The sequence below is a fragment of the Hemicordylus capensis genome, chromosome 5, assembly GCF_027244095.1.
Source record: "Hemicordylus capensis ecotype Gifberg chromosome 5, rHemCap1.1.pri, whole genome shotgun sequence".
Lineage (NCBI taxonomy): Eukaryota > Metazoa > Chordata > Lepidosauria > Squamata > Cordylidae > Hemicordylus > Hemicordylus capensis.
This window is the reverse complement of record NC_069661.1, coordinates 223,550,773-223,568,929: the sequence shown is the minus strand read 5'-3', so window position 1 is coordinate 223,568,929 and position 18,157 is coordinate 223,550,773. Positions and strand designations below refer to the sequence as shown.

Here is an 18,157-nt window from a genome sequence, read left to right as displayed (position 1 = left end):
GCACGGGGTGGTGAGGGAAGAGAACTGCGCGCAGGCGCTCCAGCAAATAAATTAAGCCACTATTTCCGACTCTGTTGGGTTGGGAGGTGGCGAGGGCAGTTAGAGCGCCTTCCAGTGGAGACGCTCTACGCGCCGCCAACTCACTCTTGTTTATCTATTTAAAACTCCTTTGGTCACGTGCTCGGGCTCACGCGCACGGGTCGTTATCTTTGCACGGCGCCCGCGCGCGCACCCCAAAGCTTTACAACAGGACGCGAGCAGAGGACAGAGAATTGCGCATGCGCGTCGAGGGGGTGGGTCAGCCGGAGCAAAGGAGCCATCGATCGGAAACGAGGTTTCCCCGTTCCTTGCTGGGAGAGAGTACGCTTCGAAGAAAGCCGAGTCGTTGATCGACGATGCTCGTTGCGTGGTGGGGCGGCACAGGGGGCGTGGCTTTGCGTCACCACGGGATCGAGGGGTGGAGCGACGGGGGCGGTGCCTCAGCAACCTCAAACAACTACGACATCGACAGCGGCGCCGGTGGCGCCCAGAAGTTCTGGTGCTCACCACTTTTAAGCCCACGGAGGGGCCTACCTAGCTTCGGTCGGTCGGAGAGGGAGCGCCCAGAGGAACAAGAGGCGCCGCTGCCGCCATCATGAAGCTCCGAGTGCGGCTGCAGAAGCGAACGGCTCCCTTGGAGTTGCCAGGGGCGGAGCCAACTCTGGGGGACCTGCGCACGCACCTTGGTCAGACCCTCTTGCCCACCTGGGGATACAGGTAACGTGTGAACGGAGGCATGACCAGGGGGAAGAGTGAACTGTAAGGGCAATACCACCGACGGGGCAGGAAGAGAAGTCTGTGTCATAGTAACTTGTAGGAGCATTGCAGAAATGAAGGAACTGGAATGAGAAGACAGTTTCTTTGTCTCTTCTTCCCCTGGCTTCCTTGCTTATTAACTTACTATATTTATATCCTGCTCAAGGTTGGTTCCCAGTTCAGTGTATGTGTGTCAAGATTGGCTCCCAAAGCCGCTTAGAGCAATTAAAATCCAATACAAATGCTCCTCTGTCTTAAGGCGAGTTATGTGCCAGGGTCTCTGCCTTTGTGATGGCATCTGCAGTGCAGACAGCTTGCTTTGTTGAGGTCTCAAATGACAAGGAATGTGGGAGGATTTAGATGACTGACTTTTCCCTCATCCTCCAGTCTATATTTGCTATGCAGAGGGATTCTTGTGCATGTGGGTTTTCTGAAGAGGGCTGTCATGCGCTCAACAGGCCACAAAAGTGCGTCATGGTGCCAAGCACTGCTGCAAAGAGGACTGTAGAAGATGCACAAAAGGTTTATTAATCCAAGAAACATTCAGAATTGGGATGTGTTTAGGGCTTCTTCAAGGGTTTTTTTAATATATTTGCTGTAGCCATAGAAATTAATGAACAGTTTGGCATAGCTGCCTTAGATTTAAACAGTCTGGCTCTTTTTTCGATTTCCTCCCCTCCCCGCCCTTCTTCTTTTTAAAAACTGTACTCTACTCCTGAATGGAATTATCTGAACACAAGCTGTGAATTCATATGTATTTGTAACCCACTCCCCCCACTTCCCACAAATGTCAGGACTGTGGGGGATGATGCAGAAATACTCTTTCTATTACAGTCTTTCTTCCATCAAAACCCCCACACCTTCAGTAAACAACCTCAAACAAGATTTTAAAGACAAATGTGCTCATAGGTGGGAAGGAGGGAAGATGTATAGTTTTAATCTTGCAGCCAGCAGTTATCACACAACTGTTAAGTGGACTGAGGTTAGTTTCAGATCTTTTGTGGTTTTCTCTTCTACCACAAGTGGCTTAGGGAAGAGTATTTCAGAATGTTGAGACACTTTCTCGGCTCCTGACTTTTCAAAGGTGCTAATGTACGGTTGGAGAAGGTGACATGCAGCCTGATCCTATTCGTAATAAGCAAGTTGAGAAATAAATTCTATTGATTGTCACTACAAGGTACACCCAAGTAAGGGATTGCATTTTAATTGGGACAGCTGAGCTTTGGTGAAGTCCCCAGCCATCAAATGAGAAGTGGTGCCATACTTGTGGTACTTTCACTTCAGAAATGGAAAGCTGTTGGCCTTTTTAGAACAAGCCCTTTCTTGTCCCACTGAGTGGTCCATTCAGCTCTTAAAACAGGGATTAAGGAGGGGGTTCCCACCTGACCTGTAGATGACAAAGGCTTTGCATGTCATACCTGACAATTTGCACTGATGAAACAGAAAGACAAGAAAAAGAGATGTCATGCCTAGTTTCACTTACTGGCTCTAGCTGAAATAGAAACTAAGATAGTGTAACAAAATTCTGGTCCCTACTTGTTATGATGCTGTGGCTGTAAAAATAACAATACAAAATAGAAATTAGTGTATAGTGTCTTGAGTTTTCCTTAGATGTGTAATTCAACTGTAATTCACAGATAAAAACACATTAAATTTAAAAATCTTCAATTAGAAAAGCCTGAGAAAACAGGTACATCTTGAGGGTCTTCTTGAAACACACACACACACACATGCACACACACATACACACGAATGCTCTTATTTCAATAGGGAGCATATGCCAAAGCCTCGGGGCAGCTACAGAGAAGGCCTGGTCCTGAGTTGCCACCAAATGAGCCAGTGGCAACTGTAACTGGACCTCTCCAGATGATCTTAGTAGGTGACAGGGTTCATGACAAAGAAGGCGCTCTCTTAAATACCCTAGACTCAAGCCATTAAGGGATTTGTAGGTAACAACCAGCACTTTGTATTTCACATGGAAACTTATTGGCAGCCAGTGCAATTCTTTCAAAATCAATGTTATATAGTCCCTTTGACTAATTTGACCTGGACTATGTACAAAGGCAGCCCCACACAGAGTGCATTACAGTAGTCAAGCCTAGAGGTTACCAGCATATTCACCACTGTTTTAAGATCATTTACCTCCAGAAATGGTTGTAGCTGACGTATCGGCCAAAGCTGATTAAAAAGTGCCCCTGTCCACCGCCTCAACCTGAAAAACCAGAGAGAGTTTCACATTAAATGTGACTAGATGAGAAAGCATTGTTTTTGTTACAAGCTATTTCTTAAATCAGGCAAGCATGTATTGCTTGTTTTCTTTTCTTTGGTGCTTTGGAATTAATAAATTAGCTGCTGCTAATGCACAAATACACCTCCTCTTAAGGCCCCTTTTAATCTATGTATCAAACTTGTTTCAGATGCAGTTGTGGTGATGTGGCTTCTGAATCTATATTGGGAGGGTGGATTAATGTGGCAACAGTACACACAAAAGTCTGGTACAGATGTAACAAACCATGGTGGGAGCCAGCGTGGTGTAGCGGTTGGAGTGTTAGACTAGGACCAGGGAGACCCAAATTCAGTCTTCATTCAGCCATAAAATTCACTGGGTGACTCTGGACCAGTCACTTATCTCTCAGCCTAATCTACCTTACAGGGTTGTCATGAGAATAAACATAACCATGTACACAGCTCTGGGCTCCTTAGAAGAAGTACAATTATAAAAAAATGGAATTGGGTATTTAGACTGCTTGTTGACACCACTTGGTCTGCAACTGGTATGTATTGCCTCAATATGACTGTGTACACCATGCATTTAATTTTGTTTTCTCCTTAGTTCTGACACAGAGTTTGCTGTAACCTTGAATAACAAAGAATTCCTCACTGGAGACCAAGAAGCCCTAGCATCATTTGGGATTGTTTCAGGAGATTTGATATGTTTGGTGTTGGAAGATCCTAATGCCGTACCCATATTACTTCCATCCTCCTCCCTGCCTCTACTACAGAATAATCATGAACCTTCTACTTCAGCTATATGCCTTGGCCAACCCAGGAGTCAGGATAATAAAAGCCACAATGGACAGCCAGAAGACCATCAAGTCCAAGGTGATGTTCAAATGGGTGACAATACGGTAAGTCCATAAAGATTGAAGACACCGTTTGTGATGAAATGCAGATCTCCCTCTTATCTTAAGATTGTCAGACCCTTCTACTCCACTCTGATTTGAGACATTTCTCACCTTTGTTGTTATCTGTATCTATATATAATCTTTATTTCGGTAACAGACCAGTAGATACACATTACAGTCACACAGGTGAAAACTAAAATATAGTCACACAGGTGAAGACTAGAATAATATATTCATTGATCTACTAAATAATACAACCAAACTAATCAAGCTAATATGATACTACATGTTAATTAAAATCATGAGGAAACATTGACAAAAGCTGAATGAATTCTACTAACAATCGGGCAAAACTCAACTACATTTAAAGAAATCTCATCTTTTTCCGTATGGTGAACGAAGGTTATCGGCTTAGTATGGGTTTATCAGTCATCACATGGCTCGAGACAGGATAGGGTTAAATTATTTTTATGCAGGCTAGCTTCCTGTTAGGCAGTAGGTGGCGCCAGAAACCCAGTTCCTGTCCTGTCTGGCTTGAAATACAGATATTCTGAAGAGCTCCTAATCAACTTTTAAAAAACCAGGCAGGTTTGTTCCTTCTCCCCCTTCTTACCTTCTTTGTTTCTTCTCATGTGCCGGAGTGGGAAGGGAGTCACTTCATTTTGTTCTAAAAATCATTGCTTTATGTTCTAATTTGGTCTGTCTGTTAAAACTGCTCAGTTACTTTCAGTTTTGCCTCGGTTAGCTTTTTGTGCTCCCCCCCCTTGCAGAACATGTGTTGTGGTTTCAATAACCCCCACACTTCTGGGGCAGTAACGTTCAGCCTAACTGCTGAACTAAGGTAAAACTCAGCATTAGCGTGTTTGCATTTTCTTTTTAAATTCCTGTGTATTTTTCTTACTCCCATTTTTACCTATTTTCCTCAGTTCCTTGTCCTGTGTTCAACTCTTATTTCTTAATAAATTCATATAATTAGAGGTTGCTTCAGTCTGGTTTTAAAAGGTTCTGGGGGAGTTAATTAGAAAACTCTTCCTCATGTGTCAAAGATCATGTGCTACTGAATGCTTTGATTTTTAGAATAATGTTTTCTAGAGCTGGGTTCTGTGAATTCTAACTGCATAGTGCCAGTAAGTCTCAAGCCAGATATTTCTAGGGTGTTGGGAGCCATGTCCAAGTCTCTAGATCAGTTGTCAGCTGGTGGTATCCTACTTTGAAGAAGCAGTGTGTTCTTAAACTGAGATCAGAATTATCTCTCTACTGTGATGGTAGATCCCAGGAAAATGTATATGATCTCTCCAGCCTATCACATCCTCATTGCATTTTGTGACCACCAAGTGCTGTTTCTAGTATGGAAAGAACTGAAGGGAAGTTTGTCTAGTTATGTCTCTTCAAGGAGCCACCGTTCTTGCTGAAAACCATTGCTTCATTTGTTTTCTCTTGGTCAGTTTGCATAATTGGGTATAACTTTTTGAATCTCATTTCTGTTGCTATCATTTCAAGGCAGGATCCAGCCAAGAGTTTGTTTCAGAGACTGTCTCAGATGACCTTGATCTCCAAGAAGTTGTGGGTTCTTATCCTTTGGAGCCAATGCTTTGCTGTGAAACTACCGATGGTCAAGTGCCACACTCACTTCAGACCCTCTACCACTCTGCAGAGTGCACCAGTGCCAATGATGCCTTGATAGTTTTGATCCATCTTCTCATGATGGAGACAGGATATGTACCTCAGGTAAGTTTTAAAAAGCAAGTATTACACCAGACTTTTCCCCTCTGAATGAAAATTTTTAGCTAAGCTTATGAGATTAATTGGTGCTCTGTGTGTCCGTCCCCCTATCAACTTTGCAAGGTCTGGACCAATAATATGAACCAAATTGGGTACAGCTGTAGGGACACAAAGGGACACCTCAACAGCATTGTTTGATTATGATGTTATCCACCCCAATTCAAGATGGCGGACAAGTGAATATGAGGCACAAATGGGCAGACTAACAGATTTGAACCAAATTTGGTACAGTTGTAGTGAGTGACACATAGGGACACCTCAGCGGTGTAGTTTGTGGTGATGTCATCCACCCCAATTCAAGATAATGAATGTGAACATTTAAGGCTGAAATGGGCTAACATGTGAAGTTGGTAATTATCAGTTAAAATTATAGTGAAAGGAAAGTAGACAGATCTGGTAAGACCTAATCGGCCTACTCATTCTGGTAAGAACAACTTAAGAATCTTTTTCTGTGTGATTGGTGATCCTTTGCCCGGTGATCTAACTTTGGCTTTGCAAACCCTGGTTTGTGGATCAAGATTCATACTCAAGAACATGTGCCCCTCTCTTTGGTGGGATCTCATTCTCACCACCTTTCTGGCTTTAATCATGGCTTGTGTTAGGTCCTCTGACACAAACTGTGACCAACATTTGCAAATCTACTCAAACCATGATTTTAATGTTGGGATTTATGAAGAAACGATCACTTGCATTAAAAATGGTTTGCATAAACCAGTAGTACTGGCTCTGATTTGATAGGACTTACTGTGTGTTTTTGATATGCAGTTTAATTTTTATTCATTCTGATATTCTTGTTGAAAGAACTGCTCTTCACCCCCAGGCATTAGTACTCTTCCACTGACTAAGACTAGCAGTAATTGCCCTGTATAGTAAATGGCTCCTACTTACTACTCTTGAGCATGCAGAACAGAAGTCTTTCTGATCCGCCACTAGTTTTATGGGAGGGCTACTTTGAGAGATTGCCATTCTAACGGCCACTTCCACTTATTTCTAGGGGACAGAATCAAAGGCAACATCAATGCCTGAGAAGTGGAGAAACAAAGGTGTTTATAAGCTACAGTATACTCACCCGCTCTGTGAAAGTGGCTCTGCTGTCCTTACATGTGTGCCTTTGGGGGATCTTATTGTTGTCAATGGTAAGGTTCCTTGGCATGCTGAAACTACTTTTGTTGAAGGCTTAATTTGTGATGGTCGCTCTTCATCTGTCATATTTCTTCACCCTTAATAGAAGCCTGAAATGGACTCCCATTGAGTATTATGTTTGCTGCTGTGGCATCTGCACTTGGGCTGTCTGGCAAAAGTGAGGTGCTCTGTTCTATTCCAAGAAAGGGCCCAAAGCATTTGTGGTTGGGGAGCTGAACCGCTGGTCTTCCATCAGCTGCATGCAGCAGATGACCGAGGCTATTCAATGAGCAGAACAATTCACTTTTAACTGGTATTCAGACAAATCTGGTGCTCCTTAATATTTTACACGTTTTCATTCACATTTCTCCAGATTGTTGAACGAAAATGCTTATTTGGAAAATATATGCTGTTCAGAAAAAGGGTCGCTTAGAAGTCTGTTGTGCTGTGGCCTCTACTCGCACAAAGTCTGGTGTCCTTCAGGCAAAAGGTTGGGTCAGCAATCTTTGTGTTGGTTCCTGGGAAATGTTTTCTTTTCGTGGTCCTTCATTTAGAGAAAACAGTTCCCTGCATATTGGGATTCATGACAAGTATTCTCTTGCCAGCTGGGTCTATAGGCAGATTCACCTGACCGTTTTGTTGAGATGCAGGCTGAAATGCAATGCCATTTGTTTTTCCTTCTCTGAATGTGATAAAATGGTTGTGTGTGTGATCCAGGTTCAATGTACTACTGCAAAACTTTGGGAACAGACCAGCAATGGTGTGGTAATATGTGATTGCATAGTGAAATATTGCTGGTGTTTTAATGTGTGAGAATACCTCAGACCATGCCTCAAAACCATGAGACTTGAAAAGAAGGAACTTTTCTTACTGTCTGAAAACTAAATCATGCCACTTGTGTCCAGAACAAAGACTTTCAAGCTTCCATCCAGAGGCTTCATGTAACTCAGGGCCCCAGAGGGCATTAGCTTCTCATTCCTGCACATTTTTGGGCACTCTTCTTATCCCTAACCCTTGCCCTAAGTGGCCTTTCCTTGTGAATTTTAACATTATAGGTTTAAAAAACCACCACCACCGGAATTTATATTGTTTCTGTGTCTGGGATAAAAATCTGATTTTTTTTAAACTGTCTCTTTTCATGAGATGAACACTGTAAAAGGATAAATCACTCTTTTGTTAGAGATGATTGTTTCTGAGCTATTGGAACCTTGACAACATAGTAGAAATGATGGGTTTCTGTACAGATGCTGCTGACTCTGTGTGTGTGTGTGTGTGTGTGTGTGTGTCTATTTCAACTGGCACAAACTGGTTCAAGCACACATTCTTCCCTACAACAGTGTACACTATGCAAGAGGCACAATCAAGTTATCATCCAGATTTCCTCTGCTCTCAGAAAAGGAGTTATTTCTCGTTCTGTAGCATGTGGTTGCTTATTACCACAAATAGGAAAAGATGTGAATAATCGTTAATTCAATCCCCTTGTCTGTGTTTTTCAGCAATGTTAAAGATAGCGAACAATATTAAAAAAGTGAAGAGACTGCAGCTTCTGCCAGCATCCTTCATCTGTTTTCAAGACACAGGTACCTGATCTAATCTGATGTTTAAAGTGGCTAGCCTCAGCCTTCAATAAGGAACAGCCAGAGGCTAGCGTAGTGGGCAGCATTCATCTTGATACTGAACAGTGGCATTACATAAATTAATAGATGAAGTGGGTAACTTCTGCCGTGGACAATAGACCACAGGAACCTGCATGCTTGCATGCAGAAGGTTCCAAATTCTTTCCCTGGCGTCTCCAAGATAGGGCTGAGAGAGACTCCTGCCTGCAACCTTGGAGAAGCTGCTGCCAGTCTGTGTAGACAATACTGAGCTAGATGGATCAAGGGTCTGACTCGGTATATGGCAGCTGCCTATGTTCCTAGACATTTTCAATGTTTGTGATTGTGTGTCTTATGTACTCCCTGGGGAAAAAAATGTTTGAGATCCCCAGTGACCACATGGGCTCGTGGAATACTTTGAGGTCTTTGTAAGAATGTGCATGCTCTGCTCCCCCAGGTAGCTCCCTTGTGAGTGCCAGATGTCTACTGACTAGAGAAGGCAGGGAAGGTATGCTTGAGTAATGGGGAGTAGTAATAGACAGGGAAATGTCCATGAGGGTCGGACAAAAGCTTGAAAGATTAGACACGTGTCTAATTGTAAAACATAAATGGATATCCACATAACTTATTATGTACCTGAGGGATAACCCCTTTTTAATCTTAATTTTTTAAAATCTTAATTTTTTTTAACCTGTTGAATGCCTAGTGTGGTACCAGCGCTCCCTGTTTTACTTTCTGATGCCAGTGTTGGATTGTAATGCTGCTTGTGTTGTAACAGTGTCCTAGGGAATGGGCAGTGTTGGTCACCTTTTAATGGAAATATGAAGGAGGGAGAATCTAGGTTTTATGCAAGTGTGAACCAGCCTAGTTCCTGTTTGAACTGATGGTTTTTGATTAGCAGTTAATGATGATTGTGCATTGACTGAACTCTGTAATGGATTGTACACAAAAGATTACTGCAGTGCCCGTTTCTGTATGTGCTGCAAGATGAACTGGCAGCAGTTTTTGCTGGAGAACCTTTCCACATATGCTGTGGAGTCAAACCCCATAGTAACAACTTTTCTCTGTACTCATCTGTTGAAAACTGGGAGGAGATAAATGTATGCGTTTACAGCAGGGCATTAATTTAATATCTCCAGATACATTGAGCTATTTTGACAAAACAGCTATCAAGTGCTGGTAATCTGAAAAATGCAAAGCATTAAAAGAGAAAGCCCTGGGACCAGACAACATGTGACAGTAATTATATTGTTTGGTACTAAGGTGCTGGAACATGGGAAGCTGCCTTATACCGAATCAGATCATTGGTCCATCTAGCTTAGTTTTGTCTACCCAGACTGGCAGCAGGTTTTCTAGGCAGGAACCTCTCTCAGCCCTATCTTGGAGATACCAGGGAGGGAACTTGGAACTTTCTGCTCTTCCCAGAGTGGCCCCATCCCCTGAGGGGAATATCTTACAGTGCTCACATGTAGTCTCCCATTCAAATGCAAACCAAGACTCTGCTTAGCAAAGGGGACAATTCATGCTTACCACCTAATGGCGCAGCGGGGAAATGACTTGATTATCAAGCCAGAGGTTGCAGGTTCGAATCCCCACTGGTATGTTTCCCAGACTATGGGAAACACCTATATCGGGCAGCAGGAAAATGCTGAAAGGCATCATCTCATACTGTATGGGAGGAGGCAGTGGTAAACCCCTCCTGTAATCTACCAAAGCCAGCCACAGGGCTCTGTGGTTGCCAGGAGTCGACACTGACTCGATGGCATACTTTACTTACCACAAGATCAGCTCTCCTCTTAAACGTAAATGATAGCTACAGGGAGTCCCCATTGGGACTACAGCATGGAGGGAGGTTCCTGATCTGAGTTGGGGCCCCTGGGGTGGCTATTTACATTTTTAAAAAGCAAAACCTACAAGGGCAAACAATAGGATTAAGTTTAGTTTGGCCCTCAATAGCCCTGTTCCGACATTTATTTGTGTAGAAATGAATGGGTTGGGGGATTGCCATGGTTGTGCTCGCTGTCCTCATGCATTCTAGGACTCCATTAAGACCGAGGCAAAGCATGTCCACTTGAGTAGGTCCCATGAGCGGTACCCTTCCACTTATCTAGGGTACAGATCCTCCATGTGTGTAAAGGGAGCTTTGAGCACCCGGGAGTTAGGGCTGGGATGGCAGGTGCAACCCAGATTGCCTTTGGCAAGAATGGACGCCTGAAGAAGGTGCCTGTTTTCTTCAGCTCAGTCTGCTCTCCTGTGTTAAAGTAAGAGCATATCATTGGGAACCACAGCATGGTGAAGTTTCATGCAGGCAGAATGTCACAGCATGCCTTTCTAAATAGGGATTCATATACCCAGCTCAGGTTTTTAGCACTAAAGGGTCTTGGGTATACTGCTTCAGCAGTTGCTAAGCTGAACTGCATGTCTTCTGTCTTCTATCCCCCACCCCCATGCTTGAGAACATGAAAGCCCAATCTGACTCTTTCCTTCTAGACCAGAGGGGGTGTCCAACTCAGTTGGGTGGTCGGCCTGATTTTATTCCAATGCACTTCCGGGGGGCCGCACATAGCCTCACACCGCCTTCTGTCACCTCACGCTTGCTTCGCTTTCACCTTGTGCTGCCTTCTGTCTTCCTCCTCTTTCCTCCCTTGGCCTGCCACTTAAATTAGCTGAGTTCACCACTTTTTACACCAGGATATGCTAAAACTTAAATATTTTTCTCTCTCCCCCCCACCCCCAATTCTGTATATCCTGTTTTGCTCTCAACAGAGTTCTAACACTCCATCATCTCAACAAAACAACATCATGCCCAAGCAAAGCAGAACCCCTCCCCCCACTCCCTTACTCTTCATTCTCTCCTGTGGGGAAGGCACCTTCTGCCACCTTCTTCCTCCCTCCCTTCCTCCTCCTCCCTCCCTTTCTTCTTCCATTGCTTGCAGAGAGAAAGCCTCCTTCTCTCTCTCTCTCTCTCTCTCTCTCTCTCTCTCTCTCTCTCTCTCTCTCTCTCTTTCTCTCTCTCTCATCCTCACGCATGGTGGGGGGTGGGGAAGGAAGGAGCAGCTGGCCAGTGGCAGGTTCAGTTCATCTTCCCCACCAGGCATGCAGCATGGCGGGAGAGGGGAAGGAAGGAGTGGCTCGGTGAGGTGGGGAGACGAAAGAGCTCCTGGCTGGGGAAGGTTCAGTTCACACACACACACACACACACACACACACACACACACACACACACACACACACACACCCTGCAGGCATGCCATCGGTGTGGTGCAGTGTGCCTCATGGCGGCAAAGGAAGGAATGAAGGTGGTCTGGCACAACATGTGCGGGGGGAGCGCATTTGAAAGCTGAAGGGCCACAGGAAGAAGCACTGCCGGCTGGATGTGGCCTGTGGGTCAGGTTTGACACCCCCAATCCAAATCTTGCACGGTAATTTAGCCTTGCAAGTCCACAGATTACAACCCACACAGATTTTGACTAGCCTGCATAAGCATCCTAGCACATCAGCAGTTGGCTGGTGTGGGGATAGAGAAGAGCGAACCAGCTCTTCTGCCATGGCTGCTGTAAAAGGCTGTTTACTTACCGAAGGAAACTGGGCAAATGGCTGTTTTACAAACCTGCCGCAATTGTAACTGATGTTAATCTTGGTCTGTCTTTGTTTTGCTAAAGCAAATGCTGCCAGAGTGTATAAGGACCTTCAGAAGTTGTCTCGTCTCTTTAAAGATCAGCTGGTGTACCCTCTTCTGGCTGCCGCCCGGCAAGGTAAGAGAAACACTAAAGGAACTGGATTCTGGATGGGCCCTTTGTAAAATTTGGGTGCTGCTTGTTGTTTATATGCTGCTTTTCAACAAAAAAGTTCTTAAACCAGTTTATGTACCAAAAGGAATAAGAAAATGGTTCCTGGCAGGACATACTCTTAAAAGAAACACAAGGGGCACAGCAGCAATACTCCCAGAGGGGTGCTAAGCCTTGTTGAATAGACAAAGATGCTATCCCCTTGCGGCATTTAAGAGAATTGGAACTTTAGAAGATGCCTCTTTGCCCAGCTAGCAATTGTTGACTAAAGATATGCCTGCCTACACAGCTGCAGCCATGAAAACATTGGAGAGGGTAACAGAAATCCTCAAGTTTCTCCATTCACTTCTGTGTTCCCAACTGCTACTTAAATGCATAGGCCTTCTAGATTTGGCATTGAACCAACTTTTGTACTCATCAGGATTTCATGATTTTGCCAAGCCAAATGGGTACCTGCTCCTAGCACATTAAGCTGTGTACTCTGCTGCTTCTTCGGCTCCCTGGGGAAAGTGCTACAGACATTGTTCTGTAGCTCCAGGCGGTCTTGGAGGAAACTGATTATCTAGACCCATTTCAAACTGGTTTTCGGGCGGGCTATGGGGTGGAGACTGCCTTGGTCGGCCTGATGGATGATCTCCAATTGGCAATTGACAGAGGAAGTGTGACTATGTTGGTCCTCTTGGATCTCTCGGCGGCTTTCGATACTATCGATCATAGTATCCTTCTGGAACGTCTGAGGGTGTTGGGGGTGGAAGGCACTGTTTTACAGTGGTTCCGCTCCTACCTCTTGGACAGATTCCAGATGGTGTTGATTGGAGATAGTTGCTCTTCAAAATCTGAGCTTAAGTATGGTGTTCCTCAAGGCTCCATACTCTCTCCAATGCTTTTTAACATCTACATGAAACCGCTGGGAGAGATCATCAGTGGATTTGGAGCTGGGTGTTACCAGTATGCTGATGACACCTAGATCTACTTCTCCATGTCAACTTCTTCAGGAGTTGGCCTATCCTCCCTAAATGCCTGCCTGTAAGCAGTAATGGGCTGGATGAGGGAGAATAAACTGAACCTGAATCCAGATAAGACGGAGGTACTTATTGTGAGGGGTCAGAATTCTAGAGATGATTTTGATCTGCCTGTTCTAGATGGGGTCACACTTCCCCAAAAGGAACAGGTTTGCAGTCTGGGAGTACTTCTGGATCAACATCTCTCCTTGGTTTCTCAGGTTGAGGCTGTGGCCAGGGGTGCTTTCTATCAGCTTCAGCTGATACGCCAGCTGTGCCTGTTTCTTGAGATCAATGACCTCAAAACAGTGGTACATTTGTTGGTAACCTCCAGACTGGACTTCTGTAATGCGCTCTACGTGGGGCTGCCTTTGTAAGTAGTCCGGAAACTTCAGTTGGTTCAGATGCGGCAGCCAGGCTGGTCTCTGGGTCATCTGAGAGACCACATTACTCCTTTGTTGATGAGTTACACTGGCTGCCAATAGGTTTCCGGGCAAAATACAAAGTGCTAGTTAAGCACTAAGCCCTAAACGGCTTAGGCCCTGGGTATTTAAGAGAGCGTCTTCTTCGCTCTGAGCCCCACCGGCCGTTGAGGTCACTTGAGGAGGTCCGTCTCCAGTTGCCACCAACTCGTTTGGTGGCTACACAGAGGCGGGCTTTCACGGCTGCTGCCCCGAGATTATGGAATGCGCTCCCTGCTGAGATACGATCCTCCCCATCTCTGGCAATTTTCAGAAAACACCTGAAAACACATCTCTTCAACCAGGCTTTCTCAGCTTTTAAAACTTGTTTTTAAATTGTTCTGATTATTTAATTGTTGTTTTATGTTTTTAATTGTTAATCATTGTTTCATGCTTTATAATTTTTGTTTTAATTATTAACTGATTTTAATAGTGTTTTAATGTAAACCGCCCTGAGCCTTTTGGAAGGGCGGTATAAAAGTTTTAATAATAAATAAAATAAATAAATTGTTGTACTGTAGTTATGTGCATGGGCATGCATGTGAACTCTGAACTCTTTGATATCTATGGAAAGAAACTTGCAACCTCCTGTTTTAGGGTTCATCCCATCTTGTCCTGAGTGGCCAAAGTGGGCCCCCACACTAGAGAGATCCCGTTCCCACTGTTCTGCCTGGCTGCCTTTACTTCTATGTCTCTTACTTGAGGGTACCATCCTGTGTGTATAAAGAGCTGTCTCATAGGGAGAGACCATTGGCCCACCCATTCCACTAATGTCCATTCTGATGGAGAGTGGCTTTTGGGGAGATGGCTTTTGTTGCTCTGCCTTACTAGACATACCTAGGATCTTCCACATACAAAGTACAGTCTGCCAGCCTTTCAGCAGACACTTTAGCAATGGAATCCAAAGGCTGGAGATGAGTGCCAGCTGAATGTATTTTACTCTTTGGTTTTCATTGTGTGTCTGTCTTCTTCTTCTGTGAGCCAGACTTGAGTTCAAAAGTGGCTTTATTTTTCCTACCACTGTGCCACTTTTTTTTTTTTTAATCAAGGCCTGAGCCAACATAATTTCTTAGTTACTGAGGCCCATATCATCAATATTGTGAGCCATAAAAAGAAGGCCTGGTACTGAATCGTTTGTGCCAGTGACAGATAAGAAAATAAGAACAGCTCTGCTTGATTAGGTTGAACACACAGTGGCCCACCAGATGCCTCTGAGAAGCCCACAGGCAAGAGGTGAGGCCTTGCCTGCTCTGCTGCAACTGGTATTCAGAGGCATCTTGCCTCTTAGGCTGGAGGTGGCCTATAGCCACCAGGCTTTTATTTATTTATTTATTTATTTATTTACACAGTCAGGCAGGTGTTATTGACTGGTTTGTTTTATCCAGACATCGAGTCCTTCCCAAGGACCTGGGATGGCTGAATTTTATTGTCAATGTTGTTGCTGTTTTGTCGCAGAATATAGGCTGTTCCCAGTAAAGTTGCTTTTTGTAATTGGCTGATGGTGATTTCTGTGGCCCCTATGGTGTTGAGGTGTTCTTCAAGGTCTTTTGGAACTGCACCCAGGGCGCCAGTTACCACTGGGATTATTTTGGTCTTTTTCTGCCATAGCCTTTCAATTTCAATTTGTAGATCTTTGTATTTGGTGATTTTTTTCTATTTCTTTTTCTTCTATTCTGCTATCCCCTGGTATTGCTATGTTGATTATTTTGACTTGTTTTTCTTTCTTCTCGACTACAGTTCTATCTGGTGTATTGTGTGGCAGATGTTTGTTGTCGGAAGTCCCATAATACTTTTACATCTTCATTTTCTTCAACTTCTTCAATTTTATGGTCCCACCAATGCCTCTGAATACCAGTTGCAGGGGCTCAACAGCAGGAGAGAGGGCATGATCTGGTGTGCCACTGTGTGAAACAGGATGCTGGACTAGATCAGCCTTGGGCCTGATCCAGCAGAGCTGCTCTTATGTTCTTATGTGCTGTGTGAAGAAGTACTTCCTTTTGTTGGTCCTAAATGTCCCAGCCTTCAGTTTCATGGGATGACCCCTGATTCTAGTGTTGTGAGAAAGGCAGAAAAATTTCTCTGTCCACTTTCTCTACTCCATGCATAATTTTATACATCTCTATCATGTCTCCCTGTAGTTGCCTCTTTTCCTAACTAAAAAGCCCTAGATGCTGTATCCTCACCTCATAAGGAAGGTGCTCCTGGCCCCTGATCATCTTGGTCAGGGTTTCTCAACGTTTGGATCCCCAGATGTTCTTAGACTTCAATTCCCATAATCCCCACTAGGGCTGGGGATTATGGGAGTTGAAGTCCAATAACATCTGGGGACCCAACGTTGAGAATCCGATCTTGGTTGCCCTTATAGTGAGGGCAGTACTTCACTTTCATTAGATAACCCCTTTCTTTAGCTGCATCTTAACATTACCAGTGCACCTTTTCTCTGAAAGCAGTTTGAGTTAGTAATAAACTACATAAAATTGGAAAATGGTGCCATTATTAAAGCAGTGCAGATAATGCTGGTCTCCCTCATCATTCTGTCATCCTAGCTTTGAACCTACCAGATGTGTTTGGCTTGGTGGTCCTTCCGCTGGAGCTGAAACTTCGGATTTTCCGACTCCTAGATTTCCGCTCACTCATCTCTCTCTCTGCTGTTTGTCGTGAGCTCTACACTGCTTCAAATGACCAACTACTGTGGAGGTTCATATACCTACGGGATTTTAGAGGTGACTTGTCAGCGATTAACTTCTCTTGTGATTGCTTAGGTGGCTGTTGGTCCCACACCCAGTCTTAATTTGACAGACTGATTCTTCATGAAAGGCTGCAACATCATTGGACACAATGGAACAGCCACCAGAAGAGCACTTCTAGAAGTGGCTTTTGGCATTGCATATTCTAAAAGGCCCGTTGTTTTGGAAGCTATGTGATCAAGTCTAGTGTTGTCAAACCCTCTTAAATTAAATATAAAGCCCAATATGCTGATTTCCGAAACTGTATAAATATGCAGTTGTTGTAAAAGAGACTGAATTCTGCCCCCTCTTTGCAGATCCTGTTACCAGGCCTCGAGACACAGACTGGAAGGAAGTAGGTGGCTGTCTGATATGTTTGTTTTGATGCTCTCTTTTAAGAACAGGTGTAGTTTGGAGAGTCGGGAATTACAGACCAGGTTCTATACTAACCTGGACTATTGTAGGAGGCAAGCTCCTCCCAAAGTTGCACTTTAAGAGCTAATGACATCAGTATTATCCTTGATGCAGGTTGAACAACTTCACTGAAACCAAGCAAAGCTAAATTCCAGTCTAGAGTTCTGTAGAAGTCAACTAAAAGTGTGAGCTTCTCTTTCATTTAAAGCCTAAAGGGTATCCAACCCAGTTGGACATCTTTCTTTACACTGGATGGGTCTGTGTTGTTTTTTAAAAAACCTGTTCAGAAGATGTGGTACTCCAGATGTTGCTGAACTACAACTCCCATCATCCCCAGCCACAGATTGTAGCTGGGGAAGATGGAAGTTGTAGCTCTGCAACATCTGGAGTACTGAAGCTTGGGAACCCTGCTCTACTATATTGGGAATAGGCTGACACTTTGATTAACATGTGATTTTGGGAAATAGAGTAAGCATTCATCATTCTAGATATGCATATGTTTAGGAAACCTTTTTTTTACAGTGAATACCTTTTAAGACTACAGGCTAAGGGTGTTTCTCTCTCTCCTCCCCCCCATCCCCCCCCTCGCAGCTATATAAGAAGAAATTGAAGCAGAAGAAGGATGCTCGGAGTTGGAGGCAGATGATGATGGGAAATCCTATCCCATTTAATCCCCACCCACTATATCCCAATCCTTTTCCTCCTAGTCCTCTTTATCCACCAATTATCATTGGTGGTGAATTTGATGAGCGGCCAACACTTCCATATATTGGAGACCCAATCAACTCCCTCATTCCTGGCCCAAGAGATGTGCCGGGTCAGTTTCCTCCTTTGAGGCCACACTTTGATCCATTTATGTCTTTCCAAGAGCCCAATCCCACACTCCCAGGAAGAGCCAGTTGCAATGACAGATTCCTCCCCAGGACCAATCGGAGCCGCCCGATTGATAGTCGCCGTGCATTCATATGATGATTCCTGCCACCTCCATGTTAGGGTTTTAAACCCTCTGTTCCTGGGCTTGCTTTCAAACTATAGGATGTTTCAGCCACAGGACTCTGTCTGCCCACAAGCAATGCACATGTACCATAGCTCCAGGGACTGGGCCCAACAACTCAGTGCAAAAAAATTAGTGCTGCCTCCCTTAGAACTGGAGGTCCTTTGCAAAAGAACTCTGTGAGACACTTTGTTCTTCCTGTTCATCACCATCTATAAATTGCTTCTTAGAAAGCAAAAGGTGGTTGGCCTTTACTGCATCAGATAAAGAGCACTTTAAGCACAAACATTATGTTGATTTGGATTGTCTTATTCCTTAATGTGTCTATTAAATGTCCAGGGTCATAATTTTCCA

General features: G+C 44.2%; 1 protein-coding gene across 1 annotated transcript; it reads left to right on the top strand.

Moving 5' to 3' along the window:
* Window positions 1-305: 305 nt before the first annotated feature.
* Window positions 306-18,091, top strand: FBXO7 (F-box protein 7). Its single transcript, XM_053257388.1, has 9 exons — window positions 306-756; window positions 3,629-3,923; window positions 5,421-5,648; window positions 6,697-6,838; window positions 8,321-8,404; window positions 12,082-12,174; window positions 16,216-16,392; window positions 16,713-16,750; window positions 17,401-18,091. The coding sequence occupies exons 1-9, from the start codon at window positions 635-637 to the stop codon at window positions 17,776-17,778; spliced, it is 1,557 nt and encodes a 518-aa protein (XP_053113363.1). The 5' UTR covers window positions 306-634; the 3' UTR covers window positions 17,779-18,091.
* The last annotated feature ends 66 nt before the right edge of the window (window positions 18,092-18,157 follow it).

What these genes read in the sequence shown, in the direction of transcription:
- FBXO7 (XM_053257388.1), top strand. Translation starts at nt 635, where the DNA reads ATGAAGCTCCGAGTGCGGCTGCAGAAGCGAACGGCTCCCTTGGAGTTG. An exon ending in TTGCCCACCTGGGGATACAG is followed by an intron (nt 757 to 3,628) that starts GTAACGTGTGAA and finishes TTTTCTCCTTAG; the next exon opens with TTCTGACACAGAGTTTGCTG. An exon ending in GGATCTTATTGTTGTCAATG is followed by an intron (nt 6,839 to 8,320) that starts GTAAGGTTCCTT and finishes TGTGTTTTTCAG; the next exon opens with CAATGTTAAAGATAGCGAAC.